Genomic DNA, 15,698 nt, shown 5'->3' on the forward strand with positions numbered 1-15,698 from the left:
GGTGGTGGAAATGACAAAGTCAACTATTTGACACTGAGCAATTACAAAGGTAGTCTTGTGACTTTGTGTTGCCATATTTTCCATAGGTGTTGAAAGCAATGCTTTTCAAATACATATCATATAAGCACACTTTGCGTGTGTGTGTGTGTGTGTGTGTGTGTGTGTGTGTGTGTGTGTGTGTGTGTGTGTGTGTGTGTCCATGCATCCACAGCAAGCAGACCATAACAGTAGGAATCTCAGAATTAGATCACATCATACTTTCGCAGCCCCCGGTTCTTACATTCCCACACACAACCACAATAAATCCTCCCACAACAATATTTCCATTCAAGCCACACCAAATCACATTCATGAAAGCCGCACATTTCCAAGCTATTATTCCTTTTTGGGGCATTCTCAAACTCAAATTCCAATGTCCCAAATTTCCATATCATTCAGATGAATGGCAGATCAGCAGATTGCTTTTCCTGCCCCGCTCTGTAATAAACAATGGCTGCTTTTCAGGACTTCAAAGTGTTAGAGGGGGTGAGAATGAGCAGTTGGGTGGCATAAATATCAAGGTGAGAGATTAGGGCTTATCAGAGATTTGCTTTGAGGAAAAAATGTCTCGAGTGGCTACTGCTGGACTGAACAGCAATAAAGTCTAAGAGAAGTCCATGTGTTGCCACAGGGTCAGAGGGTCAGCTTCTGGTGATTTATGAGCTCATATGGAAGACAATCTATTCACGTTGTCCTCTACTTCTTGAAATCTCTGCCTTTAATTTGTGTCTTCTGCCACTCTTTTCCTGTGTGTTTGACCTAATGTACCCTTCCACCCAGAGAGCTTTGCCTTTCCAGGAAAACGCCATTTCACCTAGTCACCATACACTTTTGATCACCACTGCTCTTGCACAAGTATGGTAAACAACGACAAATTGATCTCTAAACAGCATTTCTGTTGTAAACATTAATGGATTGCGTTTCCAGTGTTATTCAAGGTCACCTAAAACTGACGTGACTCCAAATGCCATTCATTCATGAAGGTTTAGCTCCACGGGTTGTGAGGGGAATGCACTGGAGTTGTTGGGGATCAGGTCCCCCGTCATGGGTCAGGCAATACCCTACCGCCCCCCAGTGGTCAAGGGGCAAATGCAAACGACCTTGGAGGTCATATCAAAGCCTACACCCAGAGGAATTTATATGATAAAACAAAAACATATAACAATAAAAATGTTTTTTATTGTGAATTATCTTATTTAAACTTGGCCTGATATTGCTATTTTGATCTGAGGTTGCAGAAGAGTTCTCTATTTGACATTCAGCAATAATATAGCGTCAAACAAATATTATCTATGTAAAGATACAGTGGAGTAATGTCTACCTGAGCAGAGAATGGAGTCGCTCGGTGTGTTGTAATCAGAGCTTCTCTTCTGCCTTGTTTACATATCCAGGCCGGCTGTGCATGCCTTTTAGTGCATGTGAGCTCGCCCCACTTGTTAGCTAATGGTCGCCTCCCTGCAATACACTTCAGACCCCTTGAAAGCCTCATAGCAACATTTCGGGGAGATCTCAAAAACCACAAGACAATTATTTGTCACTTCAATGTATTTTCAAAGCGTACCAATGGCCTGCAGTTTCCATTATTCAAATATGAATAGCGAGTGCGAGAGACGTTTTTCCGCTGTAAATGACACATTCCTCCAGAGGCGTGACAGGTTGCGCAGAGCTAGCCTGTCTTCATGTCTATTTGTGGACCTAAATGGACCCCCTTCAGACATCATCTCTCTTCTGTTGGTGGTGGCTGTAGCTCAGGGGGATGAGCGGTCGTCTCGCAGCCACAAGGTAGCTGGTTCAACCCCCAGTCCCCCCATAGCTCACATGTCCCTGAGCAAGACCCCCAATGGCTCCCTGGGCACCCCCCAGGGCTGCCCACTGCCTCCCATCCAGGGATGGGCCAAATGCAGAGAAGAATTTCCCCAAGGGGTTTAATAAAGGATATTTTCTTTCTTTCTCTTGGATACCAGGACAGGAATGAGAAAAAGCCAAGTTCTGTGTCTCAGGTTTGAGCATGTGCTTGTACATTCAGTAAGTGAGAGAGATATGAGCTGTTACTGTGAGTTATTGTGTTGTGTAGTTGTGTGAGTGTTCTTATTGTTAATTGGGCGGGGTGGTTACAGCTGATATGGACATTTGACTTGGTTTTAACTCTCAGCTGTCAACATGTTGAGAGCCGTTAAGATGCAAGAGTTGTGCTCTCAAGTTCCTGTTTAGCCCCTTGAAGGAAAAAATCACAGTGTACCAGAGTGCTGGTTCTGACTGGATAAACTGGAACAAATGGCAAATTTGTCATCAGTGTACTTCAACCTGTTCTGGAAAGCAGCACACAATGAACAAGAATGGGAGGCAGCAAGATATAGCAAATCTAATTGCGCACCTGTCTGAAACCAAGCTACCGTGAGTCATTTACAATGCTGCACGTGTCAATGTTCGCACATAACTACAACTTGACCCCAATTCTCTCCTGACACTGTGACCCGGGTCAAGGGACTTTTACGTCACCCTTTTGACATGTAGCTCTTTTTTTTCCGCCACACACAAAGCCTTAACTATGCTCATGATGGACTGGAGGAACAGCTCAGAGATCGTGAACCAAGCTGACTGGTGGAAAAAAGTGGGCTCCCTGGGGCAAGTCTGTATCGTTCCCAGTAGTGCCAGAAGGACTCTGGTCGGGCTGCGTCAGTTCAGCAGGTGCTTTCTGCACCCTGAACTCTGTTTCTCACCAACACTGCAAGTCAGTGATTATGACCGAGATTATGGATTTCAGGCAGCAACAGCCTCTTCCTGCTGTCACTATCTCTTCACTCTGACTCCAAAAACTGGAAGTCTTTATACCTTTTCAGATGTCGTCACATAGACTTACACAACAACCGATTAAGGCCACACACTCATTTAGCCTACACGGACACAAGTACACACACACACAGTCCATTAGACTAAACTGTGCCCAGTCCCCGTAGTTAATGTTTAGACTCACTATGCCTGTAGATATACGCAGCAGGTGGTGGAGACGCTGGGCTGAAGGTCAGCCCCACACGTGCTGTTTGATCTTTTCCAGCCGACAGCGAGCCAAATGACACAAATTAAAGGCCCTGGGGGCGGGGGTGGGGGGGCGCAGCGTCTTTTCGTAAAAGAGACACAATCACCTCGGAAGAAGGAGGTCATTGTGTAGGTTGTGATATATAAGAACAGGATATTCAGGTGTGTGTGTGTGTGTGTGTGTGTGTCTGTGTGTGTGTGTGTGTGTGTGTGTGTGTGTGTGTGTGTGTGTGTGTGTGTGTGTGTGTGTGTGTGTTTGTGTTTTTTTCAGTTTAAAAACATTATTCTTTCTCGTCAGGTAATATAATCTGTTTTTCAGTGTACTGTAAAACGTTTTCACTGCAGCCACAAACTCCAGTCATCTTGTGGTCTATGTGTGACAACTATGAAACATTTTAAAACCACAATGAGCGGCTCTTCGATGCTCTACACAGCAGTGCTTTGAGCTAAATGTTTAGTAGGTACAATGTTGACCATGTTCACATGACATGAAGAGTGCTAACATGCTAACACTTCCTAATCAGCAATCGACACAAATTACAGCTGAGGTTGATGGTTTTTTTTGGTCCAAAAAAATGTATATTAGACGCTTGGAATTTCGACCATGCACCAAAGAATCTGGAGGATCACCAAAGTCATTGCGATTCATCGTCTGTGAACCATGAACATTTTAGCATGCTAGCATGGTTAATAAGCCAACAATATTGTTTAACAGGACTTTGACCGTGAAGCATTTTCAGCGTTGGCTGAGAGGAGCAGATATCAAAACCATATTGATTTCATTGGTATAAATAAAAAATATCATTAACCCCGTCCTCCAGGTCACCTTTACATAGACACAGACACAGTTAATCACAGTGCTACTGTACGACCAAGTGACAGATTGACAGACAGTCTGCCCAGCTGAGGGAGAAGAGCTGACAATCGCCCGGTAAGATGAAGAATTCAGATGTATTAAAAAGGTAATGCTGATAGACACCGAACAAAAATAGCACAGAAAATCCTGCACATGGTTATTCCCGGGGCCAGACTGAAGGTTATGAAAAGCATTGTTGACCGATCACGTCTATTTTTATGGGCCACCCCATACATGACTCCTTTTTGCAAACTAATGTTGTCAGTCAAGGTTTGACAGTGTGACTCTCATCACATGCACGCGCCCACTTGCCAAATTATCTCCACCTGCTCTTTCCAGTCCGTTCCAACCATTCTCCTTGAGGCCGGTGCAGGCCAAATCCTGCTGCTGTGTTGGCTTTGCTCTGCTCCGGCCGGTGAAAGGGAGGATGGGGGTTTTGTTCTGGTGCCCAGAAAAAGGCCTTGGGGTGTGACACAGAAAACAAGACAGGGAATACAGTGGAACAAAGGAATACCGTGAGGGAATGGGGTGGCCACACACAGTCTCACAGATATACAGTACGTCTGCAGGAAGGTAAACGTGGCCACAGTTCCCATGTGGGATCCAGGATAGAGAGAAAAGGAGACGAGGTTGAGCGTGTGTGAAATGACAGGAAAGGCAGATTATAGAGTGAAAAGGAAAGAATGAGACAGTGACCCACTCAGGCTGCCAGTAAGCAGCTGACAGCCTGGCCAGTTGCCTGCGAACCCAACGCCTCTGCAACGTGCAGCCTGCCTCGTACACAGCAGCGTCGTGGAAACAGTTACCAGGCGCGTCTGTTTCACTGAGTCAACAGCAGCCACTGGTGGACAATTCCAGACACTCATTCATAAAAATCCGACCACAAATATATTTCACAGGAAGTTTGGTGGTCACAGACGTCAAAGCCTGGACGTAGAAATTGCTCATGAAAATATTTTTAACCAAAGTCACGTAAGTTTCAATCGGTGATGGGTAACTTTATCTCTTCACAGTTGCAGGCATGACACAGTTTTGCCATCATGCACACCGATTTCCACATGTCCCGTCAATACGCAAGCATATATGTCCACACATTCTCACTCCAGCTGAAACAACAGCATCGCCACAGAGCCAGCAGGACATCCTCTGCTGTAACAGACTGTATAGGGCAGAACAGGACAGGACAACCTCCACCAGACATCCACGGTCCAAACCCAAATCAATTTAATGCCCCAGTACTTTTGGATAAAAGGGGAAATCACACAGTGAGCCTTCAGCAAGGACACTGTCCTTTGCTTCATGGGCCAAAGAGTCACAAGAGAAAAACTGTATAATTGAAAGCAGTTGTGGTCAGAGGAGGAGGTGTCTGATCTTTGCCTAATGCATGAGCAAGTAAAAGTAGGAGGGAAAAGACGTCAATGCGGCACTGAGAGAGGCAACGAATGTGATGAAACCGGCCTGGCCCCGTTAAGTAATACCTTAGAGAATTTCCATGTTTGCTTCATTTAAAACCCGAGCCTCCAGTCTGGGCCGGAAATCTACACTAACGGGAACAAATCTTGATGCACATACAAACTGACGTCGAAAAAGTAACGTAGAAGAGAAAGGTCAGGATGGTCTGCATTTTCTGTCTCACCTGCATTTATGTTGGTTAATAATACAAAATAAATTATTAAAAATTAAAAATCTGAAAACCTGTTTCACCATATAAAAGTTATTATGCAAAGAAATGTTTAACTGCATTGACTGCACTCTGGCCATAGCTGAAGTTAATTAATTTTTTTTTTTACATTTTCAACACTGACATCATAGAGCATAGAGCCGCAGTAACTGCAACCTCTGCAGCCTCAGACTCAAGAGGAATTCACATGATTTTATGTGTGTTAGAACTAGTCACATATTAAATGTATTCACAAAAGGTTGAGTTATTAAACTCGCCCCTTAGTTAGCATGTCTGTTGACAACAGAGAATTATGTAAGGAGATTTAATGCTGTTAGATTGAAGGTTCAAAAGATGTGTAGGGTCAAACAGAAAGAGAACGTTACAGTTAAATATACGAAAAGTGAATAAAACCCACGCACTTTTAGATCGGATGTTGGGATTGTGATACAAATTTTCTGCAGTTTTTGTGATCGCGCAAACAGGAATGTAAACGTTAGATACCAAGACACAAAAGAGACACAGCTCATTTACTTTAACGCAGTACCTTAGAGGTTGTGAGTGTGTGCGGCCTCCTTTGAGACTAAGAGCGTGTGCTTATTCTGACCTATATGCAAAGTCCTGTGTGTATCATATCCCCCCCGCCCGGTGCCCCCTTCCTCCGAGTTGGATTTTAGAGGCGTGAGGCAGAGAGCGTGACTAGCAGCGTGACAACAACGACGTGTGTGTGTTGGCCCAGAAGAAGGGGGGATCAACCATCGATTTGAATCAGGGGTGCTAGTGTTGGGTACAAAGACTGGAGTGGCGACTGTGTGCCTCTCTGCAGCTGTGGGCCTACGTGAGCATTGGCAGGAACGCTCTGGTTCCTCGTCACACACCCCTCCCTCGCTTGTTCCCTTACTCTCTCTCATCTCTCACACTACTCCCTTCCTTTGCTCATTTGCACCTTCTAATAGACTTCTTGCAGCCCCTCCTCCTCCTTTGCTAAAATCCTTCTTGCACAGTTCTCTCTTTTTCTCTATCAAAACTCCCTCACTCCTCTCCCACGTCATGTTCCCAAACGGCAGGGACCTTGACAGTGAGCGATGTGTGGTGTTCGGCCAGCCAACGGATATCTGAGACCAACGAAAGGGAAAGACAGAAAGGCAAAGATAATCTTTCCCACACACACACACACACACACACACACACACACACACACAGCTGATCTGGCCTTAAATGACCTCGAAGGGATATGTGTGTGCATTTGTGTTTGTGTGTGTGTCACGCAAAGCAAGTTTACTGATGTCATACATACGCACATGCAGTAGCATGAATGCCAATGCACACAATCATGTGACCACTCATTTATCTTGAGACTGTGTGTAATCACTGGGCTGTAAGGCCAAGGTCAGAGTTGATACTATGCACAGGATTTAGCAGAAGGAGACAAGGAGGAGGAAGGGATAGGGAGGAAGGAAGATGAGGAGGTAGACAGAATACTGGAAAGAACCAATAGATGGTGGATAAATGAGAGAGTTTAAAAGAGCTTATACATTGTTGTTCAATTCAAAATGGGAGAGGGTGATGCCAGAGGACAGAAAATCATAACAGAGAGATAAAGGACTGAGCTGAATCGTCTGACTGTCCTTGTGCTCCTCAGCAGGTGCATTTTTTGGCAGTGGATCGGATTGGAAGGCCCATGTTGCCACAGCCATGCATCCTGAAGAGCAGTGCTGACCTCTACTGGCTGAATATGGATGTGGGCCTGTGTTCATGTTGGCTAAATTATGCAAACTAATCTATGAGTTATGAGTTGACAGATAAAGACATAATCAGCCATTCCTCAAATTATATTATGACTATGTTTGTTAGGCATTGAAGGCTGCTAGATAACTACAGATAAAAGCTGTTTCCATGTTCATCTCCATAAGTCTGCAATAAATCGGTCTGTTACAGTGCACAAGTCTAAAAGATGAAGCAGTATTTGGCTTATTTGGCTTATTACGATAAATTGAGACTTAAAGAGCAACTGGGAAGTGAGAGCTAAACTTGATAACAGTCTGGACTTTAGCGTTAGCATTTTATGAATAAAAAAAATATACCTGGGAAGTTATAAAAAGAGGAACTGAGACCATTAAGGTCACACCCTAATAAACTAATGTGTGGTGCTAAAACACAGCTGAATGCAGCACTTTTATATGTTAGTGTGAACTGTATGAACCTCAGCTCTCTCTAAAGTGGATTCAACAGGATCCATCAGCGTTATTGGGCCTTCATCGCCAACTTCTTGGGTTGAGGCCATTCCAGCATGCGTCTGGGAGAACTTCTTTCAAAAAGTCCTTCAGCAATGCAATGTTTCTCTTTGTGTTCATTTATTTTAATAATATTTTAAGTCAGATAAAGGGAAGTCTCCTTCAATGAGCGCTGCCGCAACTAAATGATTACAAACATAATGGGAAAAAAACAAACCTTTGCCTAATGAGAAACCAAATCATTTATTTTAGTGAAGACAAAAATGCACAATTCATAGAATCATTTCTTATAAAAACCTTCATTTCTTAAACACACATTCAGAGCTATTATTATGCTGCGCAATACAACATCCACATCTTTAAAAAGGCGGAAACCCATTTCCTTCATTAAACATTCAGAAAAACTAGCATTGTATATGCCTTTATTTCCCTTGTTTGTTCTTTTTGGAACAGCTTAAGACTGCTTTCTTAAAAACAATGTTTCAATAAGAGCAGTGGAGACTTATGAGGCTCAGTGTTGATCTATGATCAGTTTTTCAGCTCAGTTTTTCATCTCCGAGATACACATCATCATCATGTCTGGAATGTCTCTCACTTTAATAGAGGTATTCTATGTTTTTGACATGTTCACTTGATCAATATTGATACTGCAAGTGTAGAATTTGAGGAAATAGATCACAAAAACTATTTCAGATTAGTGACATATGCAGAAGCAAAATGGCTGACCCTGGAGCTTTAAGTGACTCCATTACTTGGAAGTGCCTTTTTAAAGAAAACACAATTTAGCGCTATTCATTCGCACTTCAGGGTGAAGGAGAGAAATACGTCCATTGATCGCCTAACAATAAATGTGTGATGCCTGAGGCAGAAACAGTGATGTGAATATCATGTGACAACGTTCAGTCAGTGAGTAATCAGAGGAAGACAGGAGGAATGGCGTTTTCGTCATCATTGCCAAATGCAGACCCCTGGAGTCGGCCACCTTTATAGAACTGCCCAAGGTTCCATTTGGCGGGCGCAGACACATGCCACATGACCACACCTGTGGGGTTCACCGACACCACGAAGCTAGTGGAGTCTTTCAGCATCATGGTCTTCTCAGTGAAGACGTCATAGATCTGAGGGAGGGAGACCATGTGATTCTCCTGCAATACTCAGGCGTGTTTGAAGTTATGACAGGAGAGCTTTATCGATGAAGATGAAGAGATGATTATTGATTATGTTCAGTAAGAAAGTCCATGTAGCCTTGTGACACAGAGATACATGATGAGTAGTGATAAAGCTGTATGTGCTGTGATAAACTGCTAAAGTAATGATTTGCCAATGTGACAGTACAAAAATCAGGTGCAGATATTGAAATAAACTGAACAATAGTTTCTGCGGTTTTGAACAGACCAACATTTATAGATGTAATGGCAGTAATGAAGTGGAAGTGGAAAATAACATGTACTTGATATTATCTGCATTTAAAACAAGTATATGCATTGAAGACTAATTGGAAATTGACCCTGTGGTTGTAATAAATTCAGGTACTTCAAGTGTAACTTTTTTCGAGACAGCGAGGGCTGGATGAGTGGCTACAACAGACAAGGGAGGATAGAGATGTTGATTGAGTAGACAGGAAAACGTTAAAAGACACACAGTACCTTGTAGCTGCCGGCGGTGTAGTTGAGTTTGCTGAGGGTCGTCTGGTAGCGGTAGGGCATGTCGTTACGACGACTGAAGAATACCAACGCACTCGCATTGTTTGACAGCGGGCGCCAGAACACGTTAATGCCATTCTTGTCCTGGCAGAAAGAAATGTGAATAATGACTCAAAGAATAGGAAGAAATGTATTGTTTGAGAGACAGAGGATAGAAAAGAAGTAAACATTGAAGTCAAAACTCTGACCAGCTCATTTCTGTTTGTTCTTTTTTCACCGTGAACACTTTTAAGAAGCTGCACAACCCATAAAAAAGTGTGTCACCTTTATAATGCGCCTTCCCTGGATACCCATGGCGTCCTGGCTGACGCTGATGACCATTTTGTTCTGCAGGATGCTGCGGGCCCCGCTGCTGATGGTGCGCAGGTCATTGGACATGAAAAGAGGAGCAGCCATAATGGCCCACAGAGCCATCTGAGCCCGGGACTGGTCCATGCTGAGGCCGAAGTCGCCAACAACCAGCTGTGGAGGTCAAAATCAGATAATCAAGGAAGATCAAATAATAAAACGTACCTGTCGCACATTTTTTTTTACTGTTTTTAGGTGCCTAACCTCATATAGTAAATAGTAAACATTAACTAATTGAATATGATGTCAGTTGAACAGACCATATCTGGGTCGTTCCACTTTCCAGGTCCAGCTGCAGGTGCCAGAACATTCTGGTTCTCAAAGAACCAGTCAATAATGTTCAGGACACTGTCCCAGGAGTCCTGGATGTCGCCATAGTTACGCCACAGGTTGCAGATCTCACCCAACTGAGTGTAGTTTACCTGAAAACATAACTCAGTTTCACAAAAAGGTAGAAATATCAACTGGATTTAAAGTATTTAGAACGTAGTCCTCACAACAGAGGCTACTTAAAAACATTTTGACATGAATTATGTAAAAACTGTCATGCCTAAAGGTTCAGGTGGATGATATAAACTTTAAGACAATACCTTCGGTGGCAAGCCCCCCTGGTAGGCAGGCCAACTGCAGGAGTAGCCAATGGGACGGCCCGTGGCATTTAAAGCCTTTGACATGAGAGGGTATCCTGCCCAAGAGAGGAAAAATAATCAAATCAAGTCAGCAACATCTTAATAACCACAATGTAAGAGTCACAATGTCACTTCCTCCTTTCTTACCCTTCGCTTGCTCGGTGGCATTAGAGTAACAGCCGTCGAATTTAAACATATCCACCTCCCAGTCGGCTAAGGTCTGAGCGTCTAACTCGATTTTGTCCAGTGTGGTGCCAGGATACCCCCCGCAGGTGTGTGTGCCCATGTCCCCGTAGAGGCCCAGCTTGAGACCCCTGTCATGCATATAGCGTGCCAGCTTGTGGATGCCTCCTGGGAACCTGATGGATAGGCAATTGTCATGTTATACCAAAGTGCACACGGCAGAGATGTACAGTTAATTAGGGTTGGGTACCGAGAACCGGTGCCAATATGGCACCGGTTCCAACACGTCCGGTACCTACCGGACCGAAAAGCAACTCAGATTTCGGTGCTTCCTTCCGGTGCCTGAGCCGATTTTAAATACTTTTTTTTACACTACTCTGTAAAGTTGCACGGTATATAGATAGTAAAAAGGTAGCGCGGTACCCGCACGCTAAAAACGATTATTAAAATAGCGCGGATCAGAGCGCACTCGCTGCTCTGCTCTCTGACCGCCTGCAAGCCCAGCTCGAGGGGGCGGGGCTTCCAGCGCTCACACACACACAGTGTCACACAGAGATCGCTGCAGACACGAGCACGAGCTTTTGAACGTCCGTCCTCAGCTTGCTGGAACAAATCTCTCCAGTTGATATTAATGATGACGTGTAGTCCAGTAAAGCAGCAGTTATAGGATCCAACAGTGTCTGAGTTCTGTTGCACACGGTCCCATCAGGCCACCTGATGCTTGTGTCTGTTCTTTTATTTATATATATATATAGTTTGAAGTTAAAAGGTTTGAAGCTGTAGTTTGAAGTCAAGTGTTTTGTATGTACTTATTTATATCTATAGTATACTTTAAACAGTTCATAATATTGTTCAATTTGAAGAAAAAAAATTGCCTTGGCAATAAAAAAGTATCGGTTCAGGCATCGTTTAGGCACCGGTATCGTTTTAAAAGTATCAGTTTAGCACCGGTATCGGAAAAAACCCAAACGATACCCATCCCTACAGTTAATGGAATCAGGGCATAGTCTTGGGCACTCCTTTTTTGCTGGACTGAAAAATTATACATGTACCGACAGAGAGTATACGGTATGATGTCCCTCAAATAGTGAAGCTCTGAATCAGAAAAGCCTGCAGTGGTGTGTTTAGGATGATGACCACCTCTTTTCACTTCCAAAATGCAGAAGTCTTTTTGATATGCTGATGCTGCATGTAATAGCCTACACCACACACACAAGTGAAACTACTGACTACGAATGTTTTTCGAGTCATATGACTGTCACATTGTAATGACCCTGTTTAACTGTTTTATTGACTCGCAGGTTCAGAAGATACAGATTATTCTTTACACACTGTGTGCGTGTGTGTGTGTCGGTTTATACTGCTCCGCTACCGTTTAGGGTCCGCCTGCAGCCGCCCCTTCTCGTCTCTCTTCATGGAGGACCAGCAGTCATCTATGTTCACGTAGACGTAGCCAAGTTCCCTCCAGCCGTCCTCTGACAGTCTGTCTGCCATGTCGATGAACAGATTCTCACTGGAGGGAAGACAGAAATGTCTCAATGAGAGGTGGAATAGAGCCAACACATGTGATTAGCAAATATTTAAACTGGAAAGTCGCTAAAAGGTCCTTGGGAGCTGCAGATTTGGGGGCTAATTCTCTGTTGGTTAATCGCTATGAGCACATTTCATACATTGTTGTTAGAATTCAAACATATTGATTATAACCGCATTAACAGTTTGATTTACACAATGTCATTGCATAAAGAGCAGTCTAACTTTGTTGTAGTACGTGAGGGTATTTATTGAATGAGGTGATACTCTTAAGAGTGCTTCTTACTGTAACGGTAAAAAGAAGAGGTTCTTAAGTTAAAAGGCAAAACAAATATTTGGCAAATGAGTCTTTGAACTCTTTCACAAAAAAAGGAAAAGTAGACAATGTAGACCTCAAGACCTTTGTTATAACTCGAAGAAAAATATCTGTTCACTAATTACAGCTGTACGATTACTGAACCATTCTTCCGATTGTCTGCCATTAATGTTGGTCAACGCCCTTCATTTCTAAATTATTTCTCAAAGTATACAAACCTGATTTGGGATGGCTAGATGCTGAATAGGGGGGTTGAGACATTGCATGGAAGGTCAATAGTGGCTTGTTTGACTGGTGCAATTTCATCATTTTAATAATTTAGTGGGGCAGTGAGGAGAAGCAGCTTCACGTTTTAACAGAACTTGTGTGCACTATGTAGTCATTCTTGTTCTTAACAATTAATATCTCTAACAGCGAAATCCACCCTGAGACGAGACACTTATATTACAATACACCTGCTTTGAAAGAAAAGACCCCCGTCTGCTATATTCATGAAATGTGGATTTACCTGATGCAGTTCTTGGGGTCGTGTGCACAGTCAATGTCACAGCGGAAGCGTTCCCAGGCCAGCCAGCCCATCGGAGGGATCCTCATCTCTCCGTTGTCGAGGGCAAAGGTGGCCACGGAGAGCGCGGACACGAAAAGCAGCACCGCCAAATGCATCCCTGTAAAGGAAAGAGAGGTCAGCGCTTTGTGTCGAGGTGTTCTGACTGTGCAGAAATGTTATCATGTAAAGTTGTGTGTTGTTTCTGAAAGTGGTTTTCTTCAAAAGCTGCTTTTAATCAAACCAGCCAATGAACACCGTCATGTGACAAATGACAAATGGCATCTCACATACACCTCCTGAGTGTCACCTGACTAAGCATATGCAACAATCTGCCAGGTGACTTCTGCCATTGTAAACAGCTGACTGAATCAGAAGCCAGTGCTCATTACAAAGGACATGAAGTGCTTACAACATGGAAGAAGGATTGTAATGTTGCTAACTGGCACTAAACTGTGGCTTTAATGTATAATAAGCAGTACCCGATAATGTACTAAATAGATTATTTGTATAAACGATACAAATACAGTGTTTGCTGATTTACACTCATATGACACACTTAACATCGTTAAAAGATAATAGTTATAATAGTATAATAGTTACTTACTGAAATCCAGTGACCTGCTCTAATTTACAGGAAGGAAGACGAGCTCCACAACTCCGAATCTGTGCTCCTGTCTTATTCTTCTTCTTCTTCTTCTTCTTCTTTGCTTCCTTCTTCCTCCACTCCTAGACTACTTCTTTTGTTCTTCTGTGTCTTCAGTTTAAATACTCTCAGACCGTAGAACAAACACCGTGATAAACAGCCTCTCCGGTCGAGTGTAAAGACATAAAGTGAGCCGCTCCAATGAGAAAGACTACGAGCGCGTCACGTGACATCTCTGACGTCACCTGACTGCAGCGCAGGAGGTTGGAGGGTATAGTACGACCTGGGCCGCGTCCCATTCTTCTTTTTTACTCGCCTTGGACCTTTCCTTTCAATCAGTCCTTTCCCTACTTTTTTTATTTGTGAATACTTTTACATTTGAATAACTTTCCATTACAGTGACAATGAGCAGCAGAGAGCTACATTTGCGTTTGTTATGGTCTTCAAAAAATAAATTGTGGTACCTTATCTGATAAGACACCATTTATAAAGGGTTTATAAACAACTATAGCATGTAGAAAACTGGTGTCTTTGCACACGCGTGCAAGAAAAAAGATCTGTGGTAAACGATTTTAAGAGATTTTATCATTTGATTCTTTGAAATACAATATGTTATAGTAAATACCCTAATCAAGAGTTTTAAAGCTTTCACATATCTTAAAAACGGTTGCTAACAGTAAAGTGTTTCAGATGATCTGTAGCTCAGAGTATGAATATGGCAAGCTGTCAAAAAGTAATGGTTCTGTAGTAAAATTGCTCCAGTGATTGTTATAGCAGTATAGCATTTTACTGTTCTTTTTTTGTTTTTCCATTTGATTAGAGAGTAACTCCAACACAGCAGCAGAGTTCAGCAGGAGGTTATTTCAACCATTACAATCAGTTAAAACCCTTTTCATAGTATCACCTGAATATATAATAAATGAAAAGAGAACCTTGAAACATGCATTACAATATGTTCACTGGTTTACATAGTGGTTGTGAATATGCCATAATGTAACTGTTAACTGGTTAAGCCTCTGTAAAAACCTTCAAAGAGGATGAGCTTGTTTGGTCCACACTTTTATATTTTGGTGGGTGAAAACTGAAAAGTGATATCGAACAGGTAAAAGTGGAGCGACTAAATCTGAATATATGCATGGTAAAGATTTTTTGGGGGGCATTTATTGCCATGGTTATAAAGTGTCGGAAAGGACTCAGTTGGACGGTGCCAGGAGGGATCTATTTTTGTGAAATGGGTCCAGTTGCTTGATGACATGAAATCAGAACTAAAGCAACTGCCTGTCAGTAAGTTGCACTGACAAACTGCAGGTGGCGGCAATGCAACTCATGGATGAAGCTGCCATAGAAAGCAACAGAAGAAGAAGAACGTAATTTGCCAGCGCAAAGGTATCTACGAGGAGACATGGCAGAAACAAGTCTGGGTAAGATAACTCAACAGAAATACAGTGCAAACTACTTCGTACAACTTGAGATATCTAGCAAGGTGTCAGATATCCATACAGCTGCTTCCAGACTTAAACGTTGATATCTGAAAAGGACTTAAAAACAGCAGCCAGAGTTGCTGCTGTAATGCCTAATACAATGCACATACAATTTATTTTTTTGCAGAGAATCAACAGCATTGACACAGGTGTGTAGTTAGTGAAATGGTCTGTGGAAATGTTTGTTGTCTTTTCATAGTTCAGACAGATTTCCTGGTTTTAAGTTTCATCGTGGACCCATTCAAGTGGTTTCACTTTCCTCTTAAAGTGACAGTAGCAGTTTATAGAAATAAGGAACAGTCTGCATGTAAGAGGTGGGAGAAGTATTCAGATCCTTTACTTAACTAAAAGTAGCACTGCAATACCACAATACAAAAGTACTCCATTGCAAATAAAAGTACACATGTACTTAAATATATTCAAAGTAAAAGTTCTCCTAATACAGAATTACTTAATTACTGTTGGATTAGTACTGATGTTTTAACATACAAGC

General features: G+C 42.7%; 1 protein-coding gene across 1 annotated transcript; it reads right to left on the reverse strand.

The window, feature by feature from the left end:
* Positions 1-8,051: 8,051 nt before the first annotated feature.
* LOC306734027 (alpha-N-acetylgalactosaminidase-like) lies at positions 8,052-13,892 on the reverse strand. Its single transcript, XM_079215353.1, has 9 exons — positions 13,686-13,892; positions 13,043-13,199; positions 12,061-12,201; positions 10,653-10,864; positions 10,467-10,561; positions 10,137-10,298; positions 9,793-9,990; positions 9,472-9,612; positions 8,052-8,943 (listed from the first exon to the last, which is right to left on the reverse strand). The coding sequence occupies exons 2-9, from the start codon at positions 13,195-13,197 to the stop codon at positions 8,740-8,742; spliced, it is 1,308 nt and encodes a 435-aa protein (XP_079071479.1). The 5' UTR covers positions 13,198-13,199; positions 13,686-13,892; the 3' UTR covers positions 8,052-8,739.
* Positions 13,893-15,698: the final 1,806 nt, after the last annotated feature.

This window comes from Taurulus bubalis (genome assembly GCF_910589615.1).
Source record: "Taurulus bubalis genome assembly, chromosome: 3".
NCBI classification, from domain to species: Eukaryota; Metazoa; Chordata; class Actinopteri; order Perciformes; family Cottidae; genus Taurulus; species Taurulus bubalis.